This window comes from Dermacentor albipictus, chromosome 2, assembly GCF_038994185.2.
Source record: "Dermacentor albipictus isolate Rhodes 1998 colony chromosome 2, USDA_Dalb.pri_finalv2, whole genome shotgun sequence".
In the NCBI taxonomy this organism is placed as follows: domain Eukaryota; kingdom Metazoa; phylum Arthropoda; class Arachnida; order Ixodida; family Ixodidae; genus Dermacentor; species Dermacentor albipictus.
This window is the reverse complement of record NC_091822.1, coordinates 166,522,759-166,542,393: the sequence shown is the minus strand read 5'-3', so window position 1 is coordinate 166,542,393 and position 19,635 is coordinate 166,522,759. Positions and strand designations below refer to the sequence as shown.

Sequence of the window (19,635 nt, the reverse complement as noted above, 5' to 3'; positions counted from 1 at the left end):
ACTACTTCAAGCATGAACCAACAAGCCCAAGCAAGAGTTTTACTTCCTCGATGTATCTGGAATAATTTTTATATAGTTCGAAATTTACGCCCTTTGATAGCAACAGTAAAGCTTGAGGTTAACACATACTTTTTTATCAGTTGGGCAAGAAATAAATGCTTCAAATAGTGCAGTGCAATTCTCCGTGCATGTGAGTTACCTGACATACTTTGACTTGATTCCCAAGTTCGTTTCTTTTTTAAATTTTTTTTGTCGGTGAACAAATGCAACCATACTTATTTCTGGTTGAGTAATTTACTTAAGACTCCGTATTTTGGTGCCACTTCTTTCTTTTTTTGTACCCTTAGGATAGTGCATGAATATGAGATACACCAACCTGCCTTGCCCTAGAAGTACTGCTGTAGCCGGAATCCAAAAAATGAAGCTAAATAGTTTATTGTCAAGAAGGTTGTAACCTTTATCTTGATTAGGCTAGTAAGTAATCTAGCGTTCATTATTATTTAATTTGTCTACCTGCCTGCGCCTTTTCATCGCGGTGTTACAAGTAAGAATGCGTTCTTCTAACCCGAACCCGTTATCCCATGCTCGTCACCCTTGTTGAGAGCCGGCTGTTTTTTCTGATCGACTTTTCTTCGCACGCTCTTGCACGCACGGACCGCGCCCGCAGACGAGAACGAGTGCAAGTACAGGCCGTGCGACGTGTTCTCCCACTGCACCAACACCATGGGCAGCTTCTACTGTTCCTGTTTTCCCGGCTACGAGGGAGACGGCTTCGACTGCCACGGTGAGTCGACGTGTGCACTCCTCCTTCTCCTCGCTTTATTTCAGCTGCACCGTCGAGCTGTACAACGTGCGGTGGCAATCGAACTGTCACCGCTGATCGTATTCAGGCCGAGCAGTATCGTGGGAAGCTGCGGCTGTCACGCACATACTGCGCTTAGTTAAAAAAAGAGAAAAAGAAAGCAAAGAGCTGTTGTCATCGGTCGAAATGTGGATCCATGGCCTCGGCTCTTAGAAGAATGCCGATTTTTTTCCTTTTTTTTTTGACGAGTTGCGGGTTGTTTTGTCGCGCGCGCACTATCGTTGGGGCCTTCGTCGTTGGAATAAGCATAGTGACGAAAAGACTGCCGATTGGTGGTATACACGCGGCTGAAACTGGAAGAGAATTCGCGGGGGTGTAGACAACCATGTATATATAGGTATGCGAAAGACGAGGAATATATCATTGGTCTCCATATATCGTCGCGCGTATCCTTGTCTTATTAAAGTAGAGCGTAAACTTCTATTTTCAAATCAACGAGATTCGAGTCCGGCGTCTCTTTAGCGGGTCTGAGCACCCGCCGCGGACGCGGTTCCGAGACTTTGTCTCGAAGCGGCTTCCTCGGCTCGCTGGACGGCCCAGAGTTGTGCTGTCAGGTTCGAGCTGAGCAGTGCGGTCTTCCAGCGGAGAACGAACGTTTTGAAGGTCCCTAGTTCGCAACGAAGTCGGCTAGATTGCACCTCTAGTCGGAGCGTATAGGCTACTACCGGAAGTCTAAGTTTTTCGCTCTTGTATGTGGTAAGTTGTATATATCTCTGTCGCGCAAAAAAAGGCAGGACGGGTATAATTTCGCGATATATTTTTTCTCCAGATAACATTTTCTTTCATATTTCCACCGCTCCTGTACCAGTAAGTATTGGTGATAACATAGGTGGTGTGCGCCACTCAGGTACAGCGCGAACAGGTACATGATAGCAGAAAATTCGTTGCATTAACTGCGGTCAGACTTTCCTCTACATACACGGGCCGTTTCTGGAACAACCGCACGCCAGCCGGAAAGAGAGGCGCGGAAATCGACATTTTACGCTCTTTCCGAAGATGACGGCGCTCGAACGCTATGAGAGTTTAATTCGTACTTAGCAATCAGGATCGGGCGCGGAGGTCGAATTACGCGATGGAGCATTGAGTCGCGGCACGAATTATAGTACATTCTTCGCGGACGGTGACGCAGTAACTCGAGCGTGGTTCTCACGTCGTTCTTGTCCGTTTGAACGCTATACTATAGTGGATAAGCACGCTGTTTGATTTGTCGAGGTCAGATTCGCGCTGTTCGCAGCACTGCACGCAATTAAACGAGTCCTGGCGGCGCGTATGGATAGGTGTGCAGCAGGCTGGTGACGAGAGCGGGGGTGCGTGGAATGCCTAGATTGCAAGCCGCACCTCACAGCGCGCCAACGGCGGTGTCATCGCTAGGGCCTCGCCCGCGTCGTGAGGATTGAGGGGGCAGGGCCTTGAACTTGTGCCTGTCCAAAACATCTCCCTCTCGCACGCTTCATACGTACTGTCATCGCGAACTCAAGTTGACGCGCCCCCTTGTAGAAGGCGCGGTGTTTCTTTTTCTTTTTTTTAATAGCAACGCTATAGTTTGTGAAAAGTCTTCACTATTTTTTTTCCCTCTCTAGCTCTCCAATCCCTGCGTGAACTGTATATGACCGCATTAATTATGAGCCTGCAATTAACACTGCCTGCCGGGAACGGGCGCGCGGACGGGAATATGTCAGTAAAGATTCTGTAGGGGCGAGTCGCTACGTGTCCAGGTAAAAGAGCGCAAACCGGGACGACCACAAAAAAGCCCTTCTGTACGTTTCCCCTCTCGCTTTTTGTGGTTAAAGCTATTCTCTTTTACTGGGAATATGCCAAATCGATGAAATCGAAGGTGTGACGGAATCTCGTCTTGCCGGGAAGGATTACACACAAACGAAAAGTATTGTTGAAGTTTCTGCAGGAGGACACCAAGCTCGACGAGCGGCTCTAGCAAGACAACTGTCTTATGTACATAAGCACTCACCACTTCTCTTATCATCATCACCCATCCCAGTACTTTCACTCCCCTTCCCTCTTCCCCAGTGCAGGGTAGCAGACTAGAGCGCACTAGCTCAGGTCGACCTCTCTATCTTTCCTATCAATAAATCCTATTCAATTCACTATACCAAGGCCAGATTTGTTAAGAAATGTTTCGACTCCGATACGAGAGCCGAAACGGGAAGCTTTCCTGCCCCCCCCCCCCAAAAAAAAACGTCTTTTGACAGTATTTGCCTTGATTAGCGCTGTGTCTATACATGCACCACCAGCGTACTAGATTATTTAATATACTGACACGTTGGTTTACGGACACTTCAGCACGTGCGTACGCCTCAGCGCCGTTATATCTGTGGACACGTGCACAGCCTTAATAATGATTTGATAGCTACGCAATAACCACGGGGACGACAACGGCCGCAATGAGAATAGTCCCAGTAACTACGACAACAGCGACGAGATCTGCGCGGCAGCTGTTTTTGGACTGCGACCTTTACGGCTGGCGCTTATAGCGCTAAGCCTCGTAAACCCGCTTCGGCTTGTTTTACGACGTTCGCAGGTAACGCCAATGTTTTTAAAGCATCGGCCATCACTGCAACCGAAACAAGGAGAAACTGAACAGCTGGGTGGGAGGAAGGACAAGTTAGCGTTCTTAAACGAGTGCATTACCGTCTATCCTTCGCAAGCGCAAGACTTTGGGAACGCACAGTGTGTGTGACGTATCCTTGCGGCCGATCGTGTCAGGGTCGCGGTCGACGAGTCGCTGATTGCCTCGCGTCTCGTCACGATGGGGGAGACCGACGCTGACCGCGTCGACCGGCAGCTCATTTGCATTCTTCTTTTTGCGCGGAAGGACGGGGGGCGCTGTTACTCGACTGCACGCGCTCGTGATTTCGGCTCGCCCGGCTTCAGTAAAGCGTTCGTTACAGGCACGCAAATGAAGGACTTCGCGGAGGCTGCGCCTTGCCTCGACGCGCTGGTTAATACGCGCCCGGTGTTAACCGCCGTGTCAAGGTCGCCAGTCGCGAACCGTTTGTCGGAGCGCTTAGCCTCGCCTTTTAGGCTCGGCACTGACGAACGTTGAAACGGCTTCGAGTGGCCGAGCGAATGGGTGACGACGAGTGGGCGGGTTGGCCGAGTGGTGGTTATTACTTGACGACTTGGCTAATTACTCTTTTTCTTTTACGCAGTTTCCTTGTGGGCTTATTATTTCGTCGTCCTGCTAATCAATAGGTTGTTCAGTTGTTCGGTTGAAAAATAAGTTTGGTAGTGTGCCATTTAGCCTGCCGATTAGTCGTGTTTAGTTTTCGTGCTTGTCTATTATCTAGTTATGAAACGTCTGGCCGGTAGTTTCAAAACGCTCCGGTAGCGCTTATAAGGCCGGCTAAGGCAGCAAGTAAGCTTTATTGCTAACATGACTGCGTCATCCAGAGGTAATTAAGCGCAATTAGCTATATTTCGTAATGAGCGTGATTCTCTTATTACATATTTGTTAGACAGTTGGTTAGTTAGCCACGTGGTTATTTAATTAATCTGCTAATCAGTCAGTCAGCTAGTTAGGTAGTTATAGTCAGGTAGTTATAGCTAGTTAATTCGTTAGTTGGTTGATTAGTTAGTTAATTCTTTAGTTAGTTGGTTGAATGATTAGTTAGTTAGTTAGTTAGTTAGTTAGTTAGTTAGTTAGTTAGTTAGTTAGTTAGTTAGTTAGTTAGTTAGTTAGTTAGTTAGTTAGTTAGTTAGTTAATAAACGAGCACGTTGCAAGGAAGGCATTCACGCCCTAGTGGGCCAGCAGTCAGCTGTCGCAACATAGAAGTAAGCCCCCCACCCCCCCCACCCCTCACTCCCGTAGCAGCTTAGCTATACGCTCCCTTCCGCTTGGCTTGGCTCCTTCGTCGAACGTACAGCGATCGCCGCACTCCATCACGCGGATCGGCTAACGCCAGCTCGAGCACGCTTTGTACATTACGTTCCTCACGCCTCCGTCAGCATTCTGTTTTCCCCCCTTCCTTCCTTCGTTCGCGGACCGTGATGTAAGCGGCATGCCGGAGCGCGCGCGCGTGCGCTAATACAAAGTTTCGAAACAGCACAGACCGCCATCACGCCGGAGCACGACTTCCCGCACCTCCGGTCGGCGCAGCGGACCTGCTACCTATCATCCACACTCGGACAGCCTCGCAAACGAGAGACAGCCAGGTATACACCGGCGGTTATATACGCGCGTACAGTCGTGCCGCCTTGCGTTACGCACGCGCAGATTCGGCGTGAAAAAGTGTCCCGCCGAAAAACGGATGCAAAGTGTGTAACCATATGTAGGAGGCCTCTTGTTCTGTCTCGCGCCAGCTCACGCGTAGCCGTGTTCGCATAGCTCATCTCTTGTTTCTCCCGAGTGTTGCCCAAGCGGGAAGAGGCGTTCCTTCGCGCCGTCTTCGGCACCCCCGCCCAAGGTCGCGGATGGTTCGCGTTCGCGTACTCGCACGTGTGAAGCAAGAGCGCGGCAGGAAGTAGCATCGTGCAACAAACAGGCTGCCGTCCGGAAAACGATAGCCACAAGTATCTCCGAGATCGACGCTGCACTAATAACGATCAATCTGGGGCAAGTGCTTCCTCGTCTAGCGTATAGGTCCGAGCGAGGAGCTTTATAGTAGATTAGCCGGAACCCCGGCCGCCGTGGCGTATCCGGTCGCTGACGGGAATGGCGCCGCAGAACGTCTGCGCTGCATTCAAAGCGCCCCGAGTGACAATCAACGCAGGTGCACCTATTGTCGGCGACGGATCACCTCTCTCGCGGGGACGCCTCCCACTACGCGGAGTCCGGTGTCGTAACCGATCGCAGCTTGCGACAGGTCATCAACAAAGAGGCGCATCTCTTTATCCCGACCTCGGCGCCCTGCGAGGCGCTTCCGCGTGCCGTAGGCAGCGCCTGCGTGCACTCGTGTACTGCGGCGAAGAGACAGGTGGCGGTGACTGGGAGAAGAGCCGTTTGTAGTGGCTGTGCGCCACGTATCTCCGGCTCAATAACAGGCTCGCCAGTGGCGGCAGGAGTGCCAAGTTTTTTTTTTTCAATTTCTAGCCGGTTGATCTGCCTCCGCACAGTTTGCCGGGAGCCTATTAGTTCCTTTTTTTTTCCCTCTCTATCTTTCCATTTCTCACAGCCCTAAGTCGTTTCTCGAGTCTGGAAAATAATGTACTGCACTCTTACGCTACCAAAATTGAATCGTACTGACTTCTTCAGGAAAGCTTAACATTCTCTGGATTTAAAGAAAGAAATGTATGAATAGACAGTTCGTACACCTGTAATTGTGGCCTCTCGGGAGGTCCGGTTGCGACACGTTGGGAAATGCATCGTTGCCGGCTCGTGGGGGAGGCCATCAGTGGATCCCAAAAGAGCGCTTGTTTAAGCTTTACGGATGCGAATACGTTGTGAAACAACCCGTGCGGTAGTCCTCTGGGATGGGCGTGGGTACGTGCACATTTCTTGATCGGGTCGTTGATTGATTGGTTTATTTGGGTGAAATTGAAAATGCTGGCGACTATTACACCACCGGCTTCTCCGCAAACAATGAATTATTCATTTATCAAACAGTGATAACACCAAGGTGATATTAAACAAATCCGTCTGTAAAACACGTTTCGCAATCTTGCCAAACAATCAATATAGAATAAGAAAAAGACGCAACAGAATGCCTGTAGCTTATGCAATTAGACATAAGTCAATGAATCGTGTGAAGCGATTAATACAAGATAAATGAGAACATTAAGATATTCCCTATGTGTTAATACACAGATACGGTATCACTTTCATTGAAGAGGTGTTTTTTTAAAGCTCTTACAGTAGCTCACTGTAACGACGCCGGGTCGTTTAGCTATGTTATTTTTACGTTAGTGATGTTTAGTTTAGTTACGCGTCGGACAGAGTACGAATGATTGGCTCTAATTAAAGAAGCCGTCTTTAAAACGCCACGATGAGTTCTTGTTTCACGCAATAGAACCGATAACTGAGCGAAGTGGCTTTCAGCCGTGGCGAAAATTCTGTGCTCCCAAAAGACGATGAACATACGATGCTGTGATGGATACACGTACTGACTTGCTTGCGCGACTCTGCTTGTGCCTGTCGTCTTTTCTGCCAGCTGCAGCCTAGTCGCGAGTCGTTCGTGCCGTAACCTTGACGAGTCTCCACTGCTTAGGCAACAGCCCAAGTTTTATCCTCGTATACTGCACAGACGATACGGTGAAAAGAGTGTGATAGAATCGGAAAGTTATTCGCTAAACGACCGCCGCATTTTGCGACTTGGGAGATGCATCGGAGACAGGAAAAGCCCACCCACTCCTCTTTCTTTCTCTCCCCTCCCCTCCTTTATTGAGGATGGGGAGAACGCCTTTTCCTGTCACGTGTTGGCGGCAGCACCGCGGTTTGGCTGCGGCTTTGACCGACGCGTCTGCAAAGGAAATGAAATGGCAGACGACACCCCACGGAGAGGGAGAGGCGTGGTCACGTGTGTGACAGCTTTTTTTACTAATGAACAGGATACGGCGGCGTATAAAGGCTCAACGGAGTCCCTAGCACCAGCAGGTTTGTCCAAGACACGTGTATTGTTGAAAATTACTGGCGCCGCGGTGGGCGTCGTGGAAGCAAGACGAAACGCTCGAACTGACGCGAGGACATCAAGAATTCGCGTCCGTAATCGTCTTTCGTTTTGTTATTTTGGACCTCACTGCATTGGGATGACGGTAGCACGCCTGGGTGAATCGATTACGACCGTTACACGCCGCCCACGCGCGTAGTTAATGCGGGTATATAGTCGTCGCCAGTACAGCGCAAATCGTTACGCGAGAGGAAAGCAAGAGAAGCCGCTCAAGACGAGCGCTGCGTTGCTAATCTATGCTGTAACTACGGAAACGCTTGTGTGCCAAGCTTCCTGGTAGTGTATTGGATTGAATGCGTAAGCACTTCTATGCCTACCCAATGAGGAAACCCGTCCGTCCGCCCGTCACGCAAGGCGATCGCTTTGAAGATAGGGCGTGCAGCAGCTAGCGAATTGACCTTCGTTCTGCCTCTCGCTTCGACGCGAACTAAGCGGTGAGAAGAACACGGCGCACACGAAGCTATCAGCAGTAGGCGCGCCCTGTCACCATCGCAGATCGCTTTCAAGCCGCGCCATATGCAGCCGCCGCCGGAGTACGGTTGATCGCGGTTGATGTTGGTTCGCATCGAGAGGAAGCAGTGTTATCGAACACGTCTGCGTGCCCGGCATACCGAACGTGACACTGTTCAATTACGTCACGTACTACAGCAGGCATCGGCCAGTGCTCGCATTCCGCGAAGCAGCGGCATCGTCCAAACGCACCTGTATCCAATTTGAATATAAAAGAAGTAACGCAACAGGGAAAACCAAACAAGAGACAGTCTATGCATAATAAATGTGTATATTTGCTGCACTTACAAAATCTCCCTCGTCATTTCATCCCACGTCCACATCTTCTGGGAATTAGCCATAACTTGAGTGAACGTTGTTATACTACTCGCCTCTTCTTCGTCGTCTCATGCTGGTCCTGGTGAACATTTCGTTTCAGTCCATCCAGTGCGGCCAATCCCCCTCGCGGGTACGAGTCATGTTTGGAGGCAACAACAACATTTCGGTGTTGCAACCGCGCTTCTTCGTTTCACGATTATTTTTTGGTGTTTCTCGCCATTATACCAAACACGGCAGCATACGACAACGAAACAGCATGGTGAATAGTGGCAAATGTTTGCGCATCACTTAGATAACTGCCACAGAAGATTCTGCGTGTAATCTCTTATGAAAATTTGGCCCGCCGCTTCTTTTAGTCGCAGTATGCGGGACTTGAACGGCACCAGTACGCGGGCGCGCTGCTGCAGTCCTGTATATATATCCGCGGGTTCCTCTATACGCCATTCGGTAATTGCTGAGCAATGAGTGCAGAATACTTGGTATCAAGCGCGTCCTGTGTCACTGTCGTTGCCTGTCGTTGACCGCCACGCGGTCAGCGGCAAGGACTTCACTTGGTGTACAAGGACAAATATGGGTTAGTGATTTCATAGGGACCTGGGACAGAAATAGAAACGCGATACGAGTTACGAAAACCCTGTCGTTGTATACTTACACCGTTCAGCTATTGTAGACATTCTTCAACATTTTGTTAGTAATCCCATCTGGTCTTGATTTGCTTATGTGTCTCTACCTTTGTCTTTTTTGCGTTCGTCTCTTCCTTTCTGCTCTCCGTGTCATCTCAAACACATCACCTGAAGTAGCAAAGCCTGCGTATGGAAGCTGACATACGAAGTAGCAAGCCCTGCTTAATGGAAGCTGACCACGTCAGCCTGCGGACTGACGTCATCAGCTTCCATTGACCTCTCTCTCTCTCTCTCTCTGTTTCCGTTTCCGGGCGCCAGCCTCAACTCGTTGAGCTGTGCAAGCCTCGAACAAACAGTACGGTGCGAACGTTACCCGTTGCAGCTGTCCGGTGACCAGACCGCGCGCTGTTGGAAATATCTGGTACACAAATGTGGTGGGCCGGTGCATTATGGCAATATATCGAAAGCAGGATCGTATAACGCGGCAATACGTATATCGCTTTGCGGTAGAACACAGGAATTCCCTTGACCATCGTTTGTCTGCCGTGACTGATTGCGACGTCAGTAGTTGACTGAGAATTGATCCCGTCGTTTCCACTGATCCTTCTTCCCGCGGGCCGCTGCGCATGCCTGTTGTCTGTGCCTCACACATGTCTGTCCCTGGCTTGTGGAGAAAATGTTGACTCTTCTGCGTTAAATGGCAAGCTGGTACCTTTACTGACCGGGACTTGATACCCCGGGTGATGAATGAGTACAAGTCGACTATAGGGTCAGCGTCCTCGCCTTGCACGTACGTAATACAGCCGGGAACGTACTTAAAAGGTTAAGGTGGGAGGGTCTATTTAACCCCGCCTACCGTTTCCTTCATTCTGTTTCGCCAAGTAACTTTATTGGCATAATGCAATTGAGGCAAGCTTATATCATCCCCTTTTGTATTTGTAATAACATCGAGCTTTATCATCCGGCGCCCACCTGTAGTGCTCGGCTGTTCACGAACCTTCGGAACAACAACAACAACAACAACAACAACAACAACAACAACAACAACAACAACAACAACACTTTATTGATTTCGACGCCCTTGCATCGAAGCCAGAGAGAATATAGCCGCCGATTCGCGTCGACAAGGAGGCGGGGTGAACTGAAATACGCAGCCACAAGATTTCTTATGTCGACGCCCCTAAATCTTCGACAGCTTTGGCCCAACTATGCGGTAATACACGGCTGTAATTGGAAAGAGAGGGAAAGAGAGAATGAGAGAAATAGGAATGGCTAAACCCTTCACCAGCGTTGCCCTCATGCAGAACCCACAAAGGCACCGCCTTTTATGCAGCAGTGGCTTCCGCGGCGGCCCTCTTTCGTGTACGGGCACTATACCACAGCAGCGCGCTGGCACGCGGGCTATAGTCGTAAATGGGATGGGACTTTCTTTCCTTCTCTTTTCTTTACTCGCCGCCCCCTTTAACAGCGCTGCGCCCCTGGTCGAGAGAGAACAAACGGCGGAACCGCGTCGACCGGCGGTCGTGTAGGAAGAGGCGAGCAAATAAAGAGCCGAGCTGCCGGCAGTGTCCGGCGGTGGCGGCGACGTTCGGCGCGCCTTTTCATATTTTTTCTTTTATTTCTCCTTTCTTCGTGCTGCACCGCGAGGCTTTCGAGCCTTCCGCACTTCCGGGGCCCGCCGGCGCCGTTGGATTTGTCCCGAGGTGGGATGGGAGGGGGGGGGGGTGGCAGCGGCGGCGAAAAAGGGCGTAGACGCGGCGGCAGCGAGCGGAGAGACCGGTTGAGGGCTCCCGGCGGCGGATTCTTGACCGCCGTGTCGCAGCCATTGCGTGCCCGAACCCGTGCACTGTGCTCGTGCCGTGCGGGGAAGGCTCGTCGTCCGTCCCCCTCTTCGCTTTTTACCTTTCGGTCGGGGCTGCTCGCGGAAGGGGTTTTACCAGCGGCAGCGAGGGTACGTGTGTGCCCAAACGCGGCGTCGACAACGCGACGCACTGTGGATAGCCGTGCGCGAGATCATCGGCAGCGATGATTGATCGAAGGAACGCCTTCATTAACGTTGTCCTCGAGCGAAGCCGGCGGAGACGCGCCGATGTATCAGCGATCTCTCGGTCTAACGATGGACAGAAACGAAGACGGTCGAACGGTATATCGCGTTGCTCTTCGTCGCTCGCCAAACGAGCGATCCCGCAGTGGCATTCGAAGGACGCGGGGTTCAATCATTAGGGCGCTGTTGCTTTGGGCCATCCCTAAGCAACGTAAATCATCCCCTTCGAAGCAGCGTCGCATTTGTAATAGAGAGTACGCGTATTATAGGCTAAAGCGCCAGGTGCTTGCGAATTAACGCTGCTTCACCTGGAACCACGGAGTGACATTGGCAATTCTTGCCCTTACATGTCTATAAAGCTTTATTGTGCTGACGCCGCGCGGGATGTAGCTGGTATTTTTATTACTCTTAGGGAATGGGCCTTGTATTCAGTCAACGTAATATTCACTTGGCGCTGAAAAAAAAAGGGGGGGGGGACAGTCGTGATGCTTGAAACAATCGCGTATTAATTAATTTGCGGGCGCTATTCACTTCCAAATTTAAGCGCCGCCACCGCTTGTATAGGACTGAAGTGCGCTATACTTAGTACCGTGTAACCGGTGGTCCGCAATAAGGAAAAATGACTCGCGTTATCGTTCTATCGAATATATAACTCGGGATTTATTAAAATTTATGGGGAGAAAGGGGGCCCCGCATACGCGCAACGTAAACGTGAGGGAAAGGGCGTTAATTCTACCAGGCAGTAATATTACAAATGAAAGCTGACGGGGGCGCCCAAACGTGAACGAATAATTACACACTGAGGCTGGTATCTATAGCGGCGCTAAATTGTTAACGAGGTGTTTCGCTTATAGCATCGGGCGGCCCTACTATGCATACGGAGCACCGGTCGTTCATCCGCTTTCTCTCGAGTGGACTGCGCCTAAGGGATCGAACCTCGTCGGAACCGCTACGTACGAGAGTAGTCTAAGTGATCGGATCACGGTCATCGCAACGTTTAGAACGATATGCGAGTTCGGGAATCGGTAACGCCTGCAGAGGAGGCTATACCGCCAGACGCATTCATGCACGCACGCACGCACGCACGCACACAAACACACACACGCACACACACACATACACACGCGCACGCACACACACGCACACACACACACACACACAATTCACTCGCGCCGGCCGCCGCGGTGCCGACCTGCAGCGCTTATTCACCCGAGGCGTATACGTGCAGTGCGACTTGAACGATATTTTCGCATAACTCATCCACAGACGCCTGTCTATCGTTCGTTGGCCACGTACGAACGCGTTCTCTAATCTCGTCCCTCCTTGCGGTTCACTAAAGGCGGTGATTGCATCCCGAACGTCGTGACCACTTCTTGCGTTTGGCTTCGTGCGCCGGCCGAGGAGCGCACAACCGGACCCGTTTGATGCGCGACCAGTGTTTTGATTCGCGAGATGCATCAATCACGCGATAAGAAATCGCAAGTGAAGCTACTTCCCCCGCGCATATATATACCTATATAAGTTTGCGGGAGCAACGTCTGTTATGATCAATCGCGAAGCGCTTTCGTAACGCGATACATAATGGCCTGACGTCCATACGTTCTTCTTCTTCCTCGCCCCCCCCCCCCCCCCCCGCCCTGGCGTTTCTCTCTGGTTGATCGAAGAAGCTGCGCCGTCGAGTTGCTCGTATACACCAGCGCCGACCCGTTCTATTAAAGGGATCGTTTCAAGCTCGATGGCCCAGCCTCGCCTGCAGGAGCATGCTTCAGCCTCGGTCTATCGCCCTCTGCCTGTAGCCCGCCGTGTGTGTGTCTACCGTTCGGGAACCACCGTGCCCGCGTGCCTATTGGCACGTAAAAAAAATTCCCGAATGCGCGCTTCCGGAAAGACGAACCTGCGTCCAGTCGCGCAGGACCGCTATGCGCACATCATCCTGCCACGGGGATATCCCCGAGTCACGCGATGCAAGGTAAAAAAAAAAATAAAGAACACCGGCAACAAAGAGAAGAATACAGGTAGGAGGGAATAGCCGAGCGCGTCGAGATCACGCTCGCGGAGCCGTTACGCGCTGGCGATCTTTTACGGCCCCGTCTCTTGCGACGGGCGTCTCCTCCTCCTATTAGCGAAAACAAGAGCTGTCTAGTAGCGCTCACGCGCGCACGAAAGTTGCAGTTATGAGGCATAACCGCGGTGGGGGTTGCGCACTGCCGTATTATGTATGCTCGCGCGTGCGGTGCACCTAATTGTTGCGGCGAGTGCAGCGAGCCCCCTTCCTAATACACTGAGTGCACCGTCGCTTATAGCGTGCAACCTGTGCTGTATACCGTGCAGTGTATTCTCACATGGCACCTTGCATACTATACGGTGCGGTGCAGTGCACCGTATTATTGTGAGTTCAGCTTGCTCATATGCTATACGATGCACCTTGCAGCTATGTTGCACTGTTGCACGGTGTACCTGAGTGCGTATTTCACACAAGAGGTGCGGTGTACTGCACCGCTCGCCATCATATACCTATATGCCTGTTGCAGGTGCGCTAAACGGTCCACTGCACCGTAAACGTGCTCACAGTTTGCAGGCATTCGTACCTCGAATATGCACCGTAAGGCCCACTGCACACACTGCTCCCTCATCTCGCTCGCTCATCAACTTTGCAGCCATACGCTTTGCAGACAGGCAATGCGGTGCAGTGCACCGCATGCTTGAAATGCGCACCTCGCGGTGTAGTGCAGTGCACTGCAGAGCGGAGGTTGGTATAGAGGAGAGGCAGCGGAGTAGGAAGCACGACTGGGGCTTGTTACGAATTTCCAACCGGTGCCACCAGTGTTACGAACTTCAACCGCTGCACCACGATTACGGCTTTGTGGTCCCGTAGCGCTCTTCACCCGTTTCGTGACAGAGCGTTGGTAGCGAAGACTCCGAGCCTGGCGTCGATGAGAATAACAAAAGGGACTTTATACATTATATACAGGTTATCATACAGGACATAAACGGATCGGCACTGGGGCCGAGAGCTCACACAAACGCGACTGTTCTCGCACGACGGCGTCCGGCGAAAACGCGTGACACATCTCACCCCAGTCGGGAGCGACCCTCTCTCCAGGTGGGGTCGGCAGATCCTGTTTTCGAGCGGCGTGTCTCTGCTTTTATAATCCCCGAGGCCCATTGTCACTCAACCGGCCCAATACAAAGTCAGCACACGACGGTCGTCCGAGGGGTCCAACCAGCGACCGCGCTGGCCACCCGGTTCAAAGTTCGCGCGCGCGGTGACCTCCAGGCAAGGGAGGTGCGGCGCCGGGCCGTCGGGCACACGCGGACACGTCAAAACACGCTGCTCCGCCGAGGCTTCTCCCGCACGAAGGCGCAGCATCTTGACTTGTGAAGGGAGAGTTATGGCGCTCGCAGGATAGATTCTGCATCTTGCAGATTCGGGATCCGGGCTTGTGGTAATGGCACAACAGCATCCCCGCCCTCAGATAAGGCGCCGGGAAGACGAGCTGCCTCCACGTGGCTCGGATGCCAGGCGCGCACGTTCGTCAGGCTCGTCCAAGTTCACGTCCAGTGTCGGGACGCCAGGTAACCTCACGTGCCCAGGTCCGACTCGCCAGGACAGGAGCTCTGCTCACCACGTCGTCGCCAAGGCACCTTGACCAGCTCCGCTCGGGTCGTTCCTAAGACCTTGCTTCTCGCCACTGGTCCCGCTTGGTCGTTCTGCAGCTTGCAAAACCGACCGGCAAAAGGCAACACCCAACACGAACAAGTGCCCTCTGTCTCCCGTCAAACACCAGACAAGGCCATAATTCAAATCAACCTAACTAAATTGTTTTCCCCTTTTTTTCTCCCGCTGCAACAAGAGGCAGGTGTACGATCTAGCACACAAGGCTTAAACAATCAGTTTTCAAATCAACAACACATCAAAATAGAAACAATTATTAATCAGCAATAATAATTACAAATAGAATGGTCCCCTTGAAATCGCTTTGGACCGAAAACATACTTCTGAGGAAGCAAATGAGGTCATTCATTTTTCCCGGCGATATTTTCGCGGAATCTGAAGCTGCTTATATTTGCGACCCTGCTTATCCGTGTAGCGGCGGTACAATAAGCCAGATTCCTTGCCAAATGAAACCTCCTTTTTTTTCACTCCCCGTTTGACGCTCTTCCTCAGATCGGCTAGTGAACAATCTTCCTGTTGTTCGCGAATCCGAGTTTCCCTTTCAACTGCAGCCTGCTCCTGCCAGCTGGCGGAAACCGGAGCGAGTGTGGAGCCCGCGTCGCCTAATTGCGGCGTCGCGTCTCTATCGCGGCTAGCACTGCACGCGTCACTCCCACTCACCTCCAGGACCCGCTCGCCTAGGCCAGCCTCCGAGCTCTGCCTCTCCCGTGACTGCTCGCCACTCAAGTTACCGTGATCGGTCCGTGTGCCGCACCGCCTTTCGCTCACCGACGCTAAGCCAAGTTCCCTCGACAGCGGGCGCGCTTTGGATCGCGTGGGGGCCATGTACGCCACGTCGGCAAAGAATGATTTGCCCTGATCCCTCAGCAGCTGCTCCGAGCTATTTGAGAAGAGGTAGGAAAATTGCTCCGGGAGGGCGGCTGACACAGCGGCTTCGGTGTTAAGTTTCCCAAATTCTCCTTCAATGCTAACCGTTGCGATCGGTAAACAGACACTCTCCTTCTCGGCCACTTGCCGTATCCTAACGCACTCTCCCGTAAAATCACTCGAGGAGACGAAAGACGGGTGAACCACGTCCATAGTTGCTGCAGAGTCCCGCAGTGCTCGGCACTTCTTGCCGTTTACCTTAATTTCCTGCACATAGGGCTCCAATAGACGTATGTTCTTGTGAGTTTCCTGTATCGTTGCAAAAGCAATTCTCTCTGGGCAGCTTGCAGCGATGTGCCCTTGCTTTTTGCAATTGTAGCAGGTTAACGGTCTCCGTTTTTCAAAAGAACGCGTCATTTCGTTTCGCTGTTTCGGACCATCGTCATCATTCTGAGATGTATTCTGCCCTTCCCTTACAGTTTCTTTGGTAAGGGATTCGTCGTCCCGAAACTCGCGACGCGTGATTTCCTTCCGTTCGTCGGGCTTCCCGGAAAACCAATCTCTCCTATCAGCTTTTTCTACGCGCACTGCCTTGCTGTGCAAGCTGCGGCGTGTGTAATACTCTTCCGCTAACTCTGCTGCCTTGTTTAGCTTAACCTCTTTTAGCCTATCTTGCAGCCAGAGCCGGACATCCTCATCAATGCAACGGTAGAACTGCTCCAACGCGATGCATTCGACAATTTTGTCGCGGTCGTCGTAAACCTCTTCGCCCTTCAGCCATTCCACCAGGTCGGCTTTTAGACGAAACGCGAAGTCAACATTCGACTCCTTACCCTTTTTTGCATACCGGAACCTCTGCCGGAAAGCTTCGGGCGACAATTTGTACTTCCGCAGTAGCGCTTCCTTCACATCACTGTAGCTCTCAAACGCCTCTTTCGATAAGCAAGTTATTACGTCTGATGCCTCCCCAGGAAGCAAGGCTAACAGATTCTGTGCCCAAAGGGATCGCTCAATGCTATTCCGTTCACACACGTGCTCAAATTTCACGAGGTATTTGGCCATATCCTCTCCGACGACAAAGGGTGGAAGTTGATCGCGTATTCTGGGAACATTAGAAGTGAGACTAGGCGCCGGCGAGTTATTTCGGATCTCCAACTCTTTCATTTTAAGCTCGTGCTCACGTCGCTCCCTCTCTCTCCTTTCCTCCTTTTTCTCCTCGCGAAGTTCCTTTTCTCTCCTTTCCTGCTTTTCCTCCTCGCGGCGTTCCTGTTCTCTCCTTTGCTCCCTTTCCCGTCGTTCATTTTCCTTCCTTTCCTGCTCGCAACGTTCCTTCTCCTCCCTTTCCCGACGTTCATTGATATCCGCCCAGGCCTCTGCGGCTTCCTCAGCCGTTACGTCCCCGGTCCTCATGACCTCAAGGATCGCATTCTTTCTTTTGGTTGAGCCCAACTCAATGCCCAACTCCTCACAAATTTCGAGAAGTTCCTTCACCTTGTACTTCTCCATCGTTCACACTGTCCTCCTGCTGTTTACCCTTTTTGAATATACCTGCCGTACGCTACTATAACACTACTAGTAAGACATATGCAAGTATTTCACACACTGCCCTGTTTACCCCCTCAGCATCCCCTGGTTTTCAAAACACTCTTACTAGGCTTGAAACACACAAGGTTATCACAATGCAACACCAAATCCTTCCCTAAGCTACTATAACCTGTGTCAGAGAAAGTCTGGTGTTTGAGGTAAACTTCAGGCACTCACCGCGCCGAGGTAGCTGATGCCGGTCAATCCCGTAGCTGCCATCCAGTGTTACGAATTTCCAACCGGTGCCACCAGTGTTACGAACTTCAACCGCTGCACCACGATTACGGCTTTGTGGTCCCGTAGCGCTCTTCACCCGTTTCGTGACAGAGCGTTGGTAGCGAAGACTCCGAGCCTGGCGTCGATGAGAATAACAAAAGGGACTTTATACATTATATACAGGTTATCATACAGGACATAAACGGATCGGCACTGGGGCCGAGAGCTCACACAAACGCGACTGTTCTCGCACGACGGCGTCCGGCGAAAACGCGTGACACATCTCACCCCAGTCGGGAGCGACCCTCTCTCCAGGTGGGGTCGGCAGATCCTGTTTTCGAGCGGCGTGTCTCTGCTTTTATAATCCCCGAGGCCCATTGTCACTCAACCGGCCCAATACAAAGTCAGCACACGACGGTCGTCCGAGGGGTCCAACCAGCGACCGCGCTGGCCACCCGGTTCAAAGTTCGCGCGCGCGGTGACCTCCAGGCAAGGGAGGTGCGGCGCCGGGCCGTCGGGCACACGCGGACACGTCAAAACACGCTGCTCCGCCGAGGCTTCTCCCGCACGAAGGCGCAGCATCTTGACTTGTGAAGGGAGAGTTATGGCGCTCGCAGGATAGATTCTGCATCTTGCAGATTCGGGATCCGGGCTTGTGGTAATGGCACAACAGGCTTCGGAGAACAAGCAAGCAGAAACCCCGACGACGGCAGGCAGGATAGAGTCCGAGACGGAATCGACTTAATCTCCCTCCCTCCCTCCCTCTCTCTCTCTCTCTCGGACGCGGTGCACGTATAGTTTCGCGAGGAGAGAATAGTATACTATACGCGCCGCGCCCGGCCCTGCCCGGCTCGCCGGCACGCACCGGCAATTTGGGCGCGAGCTGTGCGATAGAACGCGTTGTCATAAACTCTGACCCACACCGCACCGCGATCGGCGGAGGCCCGCGAGCGCGAGTTTGCGTGTCATCAGCGCCGAGGGTTTCGCCTGTGTGTCTACGCGCGAGACCATGGAGCACGTTCGGGGATTATAGGTGCACCAAGCCTGGCCCGTCTGTGTAATGCGCGTATGCACTTCTCCTGTGCTTCTCCTTGCGGTACGAATTTCTTTCTTTCTTTCTTTCTTTCTTTCTTTCTTTCTTTCTTTCTTTCTTTCTTTCTTTCTTTCTCTTTATTTCTTTCTCTTTCTCTTTCTTTCTTTCTCTCTTTCTTTCTTTGAGTTCGTGCGTCTTCCAGTAGCACATTGCTCAGTTCGCTCGCCCCGGCAATGTGTAGCATGCTGCGAATTTGCCGCGGAAAACTGTTTCTTTACGGACGAGTACGTGCACGAGGCGGCCCGCGTGCTCGTCTCCCGGACGCGCGTCTACTGGCGTGCGTGCTCGCGGTCATCACTAAAGTGAAGACGAGCATATCCTCCAGGTTTCTAAGCGGGCGTCGAAGCGTGTACACTCGGGGGCTCTCGCCCCTGTCACGCCTTCCGCTCCGGCCACGTGGTTTGCATCGGCGCCTGTATGCAGGGACCAGTTATGGTATGGTTTAGCGCGCTGGTCACGCAACGTCGAGGCGCCCGTCGTAATAGTATAAGCGCGATAACTCGCTATAAGTGCATGGTTGCCAGGCTGTGGTTGCCTGCGCAACTGATGCTGACTCTCCCGTATACTGTAAAGTTTTCGTGCAACGCATCCGTTCGTCCCCCGTGCGTGACGAAGAACTGGTGCATCGTCAGTAACTTTTCAAAAACGTGCGTTTCTTGTTTTTTTCTTACTTCTTTTTTTTCAGGCTCTACCGTAGCTGCTACGTTCGCCAGGATACCATCTAAACACGTCTTTCTCTTTCTGTTTATTTTTCTTTGAGAGAGAAAGAGAGAGAGAAAAAAGCTGCCTTGAGAGATAATCGGAAAACAAGTAATGTTCTCCCGAGCATGGCTACATTGTCATAAATTGTAAACCATGATTCATGTAGTCGCGCCATTCGGTACGGCATATCAGCACCTATACTTAAATTTCTAATAATTTACTAATTAAACGTCTATTTTGGCATATCTAGACTCCGTAAGGGGCAAGAACAAAAAACCAAAACGTTTCACTCCTTCTAGTTACGCACAGATTCCACCGTTGTTCGCACATTTGCGCCGACGTGTAGGTATTATAAAATCTGTGGAATTCCGTAACAGCTATTGTAGAAGAAAACGTTCGTGAAGGACGTCTCCCGTTCGGGATCGAGTTGACTGAAGAATTATGTTCGTCGGCAACGCCTTGTTTCGTCAGGCCGATTCTGTGCCTCTTGTGTCACAGTGGCGCATACCCATTCCGGCG

At 51.7% G+C, this 19,635-nt stretch overlaps 1 protein-coding gene across 1 annotated transcript in view; it reads left to right on the top strand.

Annotated features, from left to right (window-relative positions):
* The window catches only part of LOC139056277 (uncharacterized), a 235,278-nt gene that overhangs the window by 86,422 nt on the left and 129,221 nt on the right, over window positions 1-19,635 (top strand). The window contains exon 4 of the mRNA XM_070534376.1: window positions 668-784. Coding sequence (XP_070390477.1) covers window positions 668-784 — 117 coding nt within the window. The remainder of the gene's footprint in view (window positions 1-667; window positions 785-19,635) is intronic.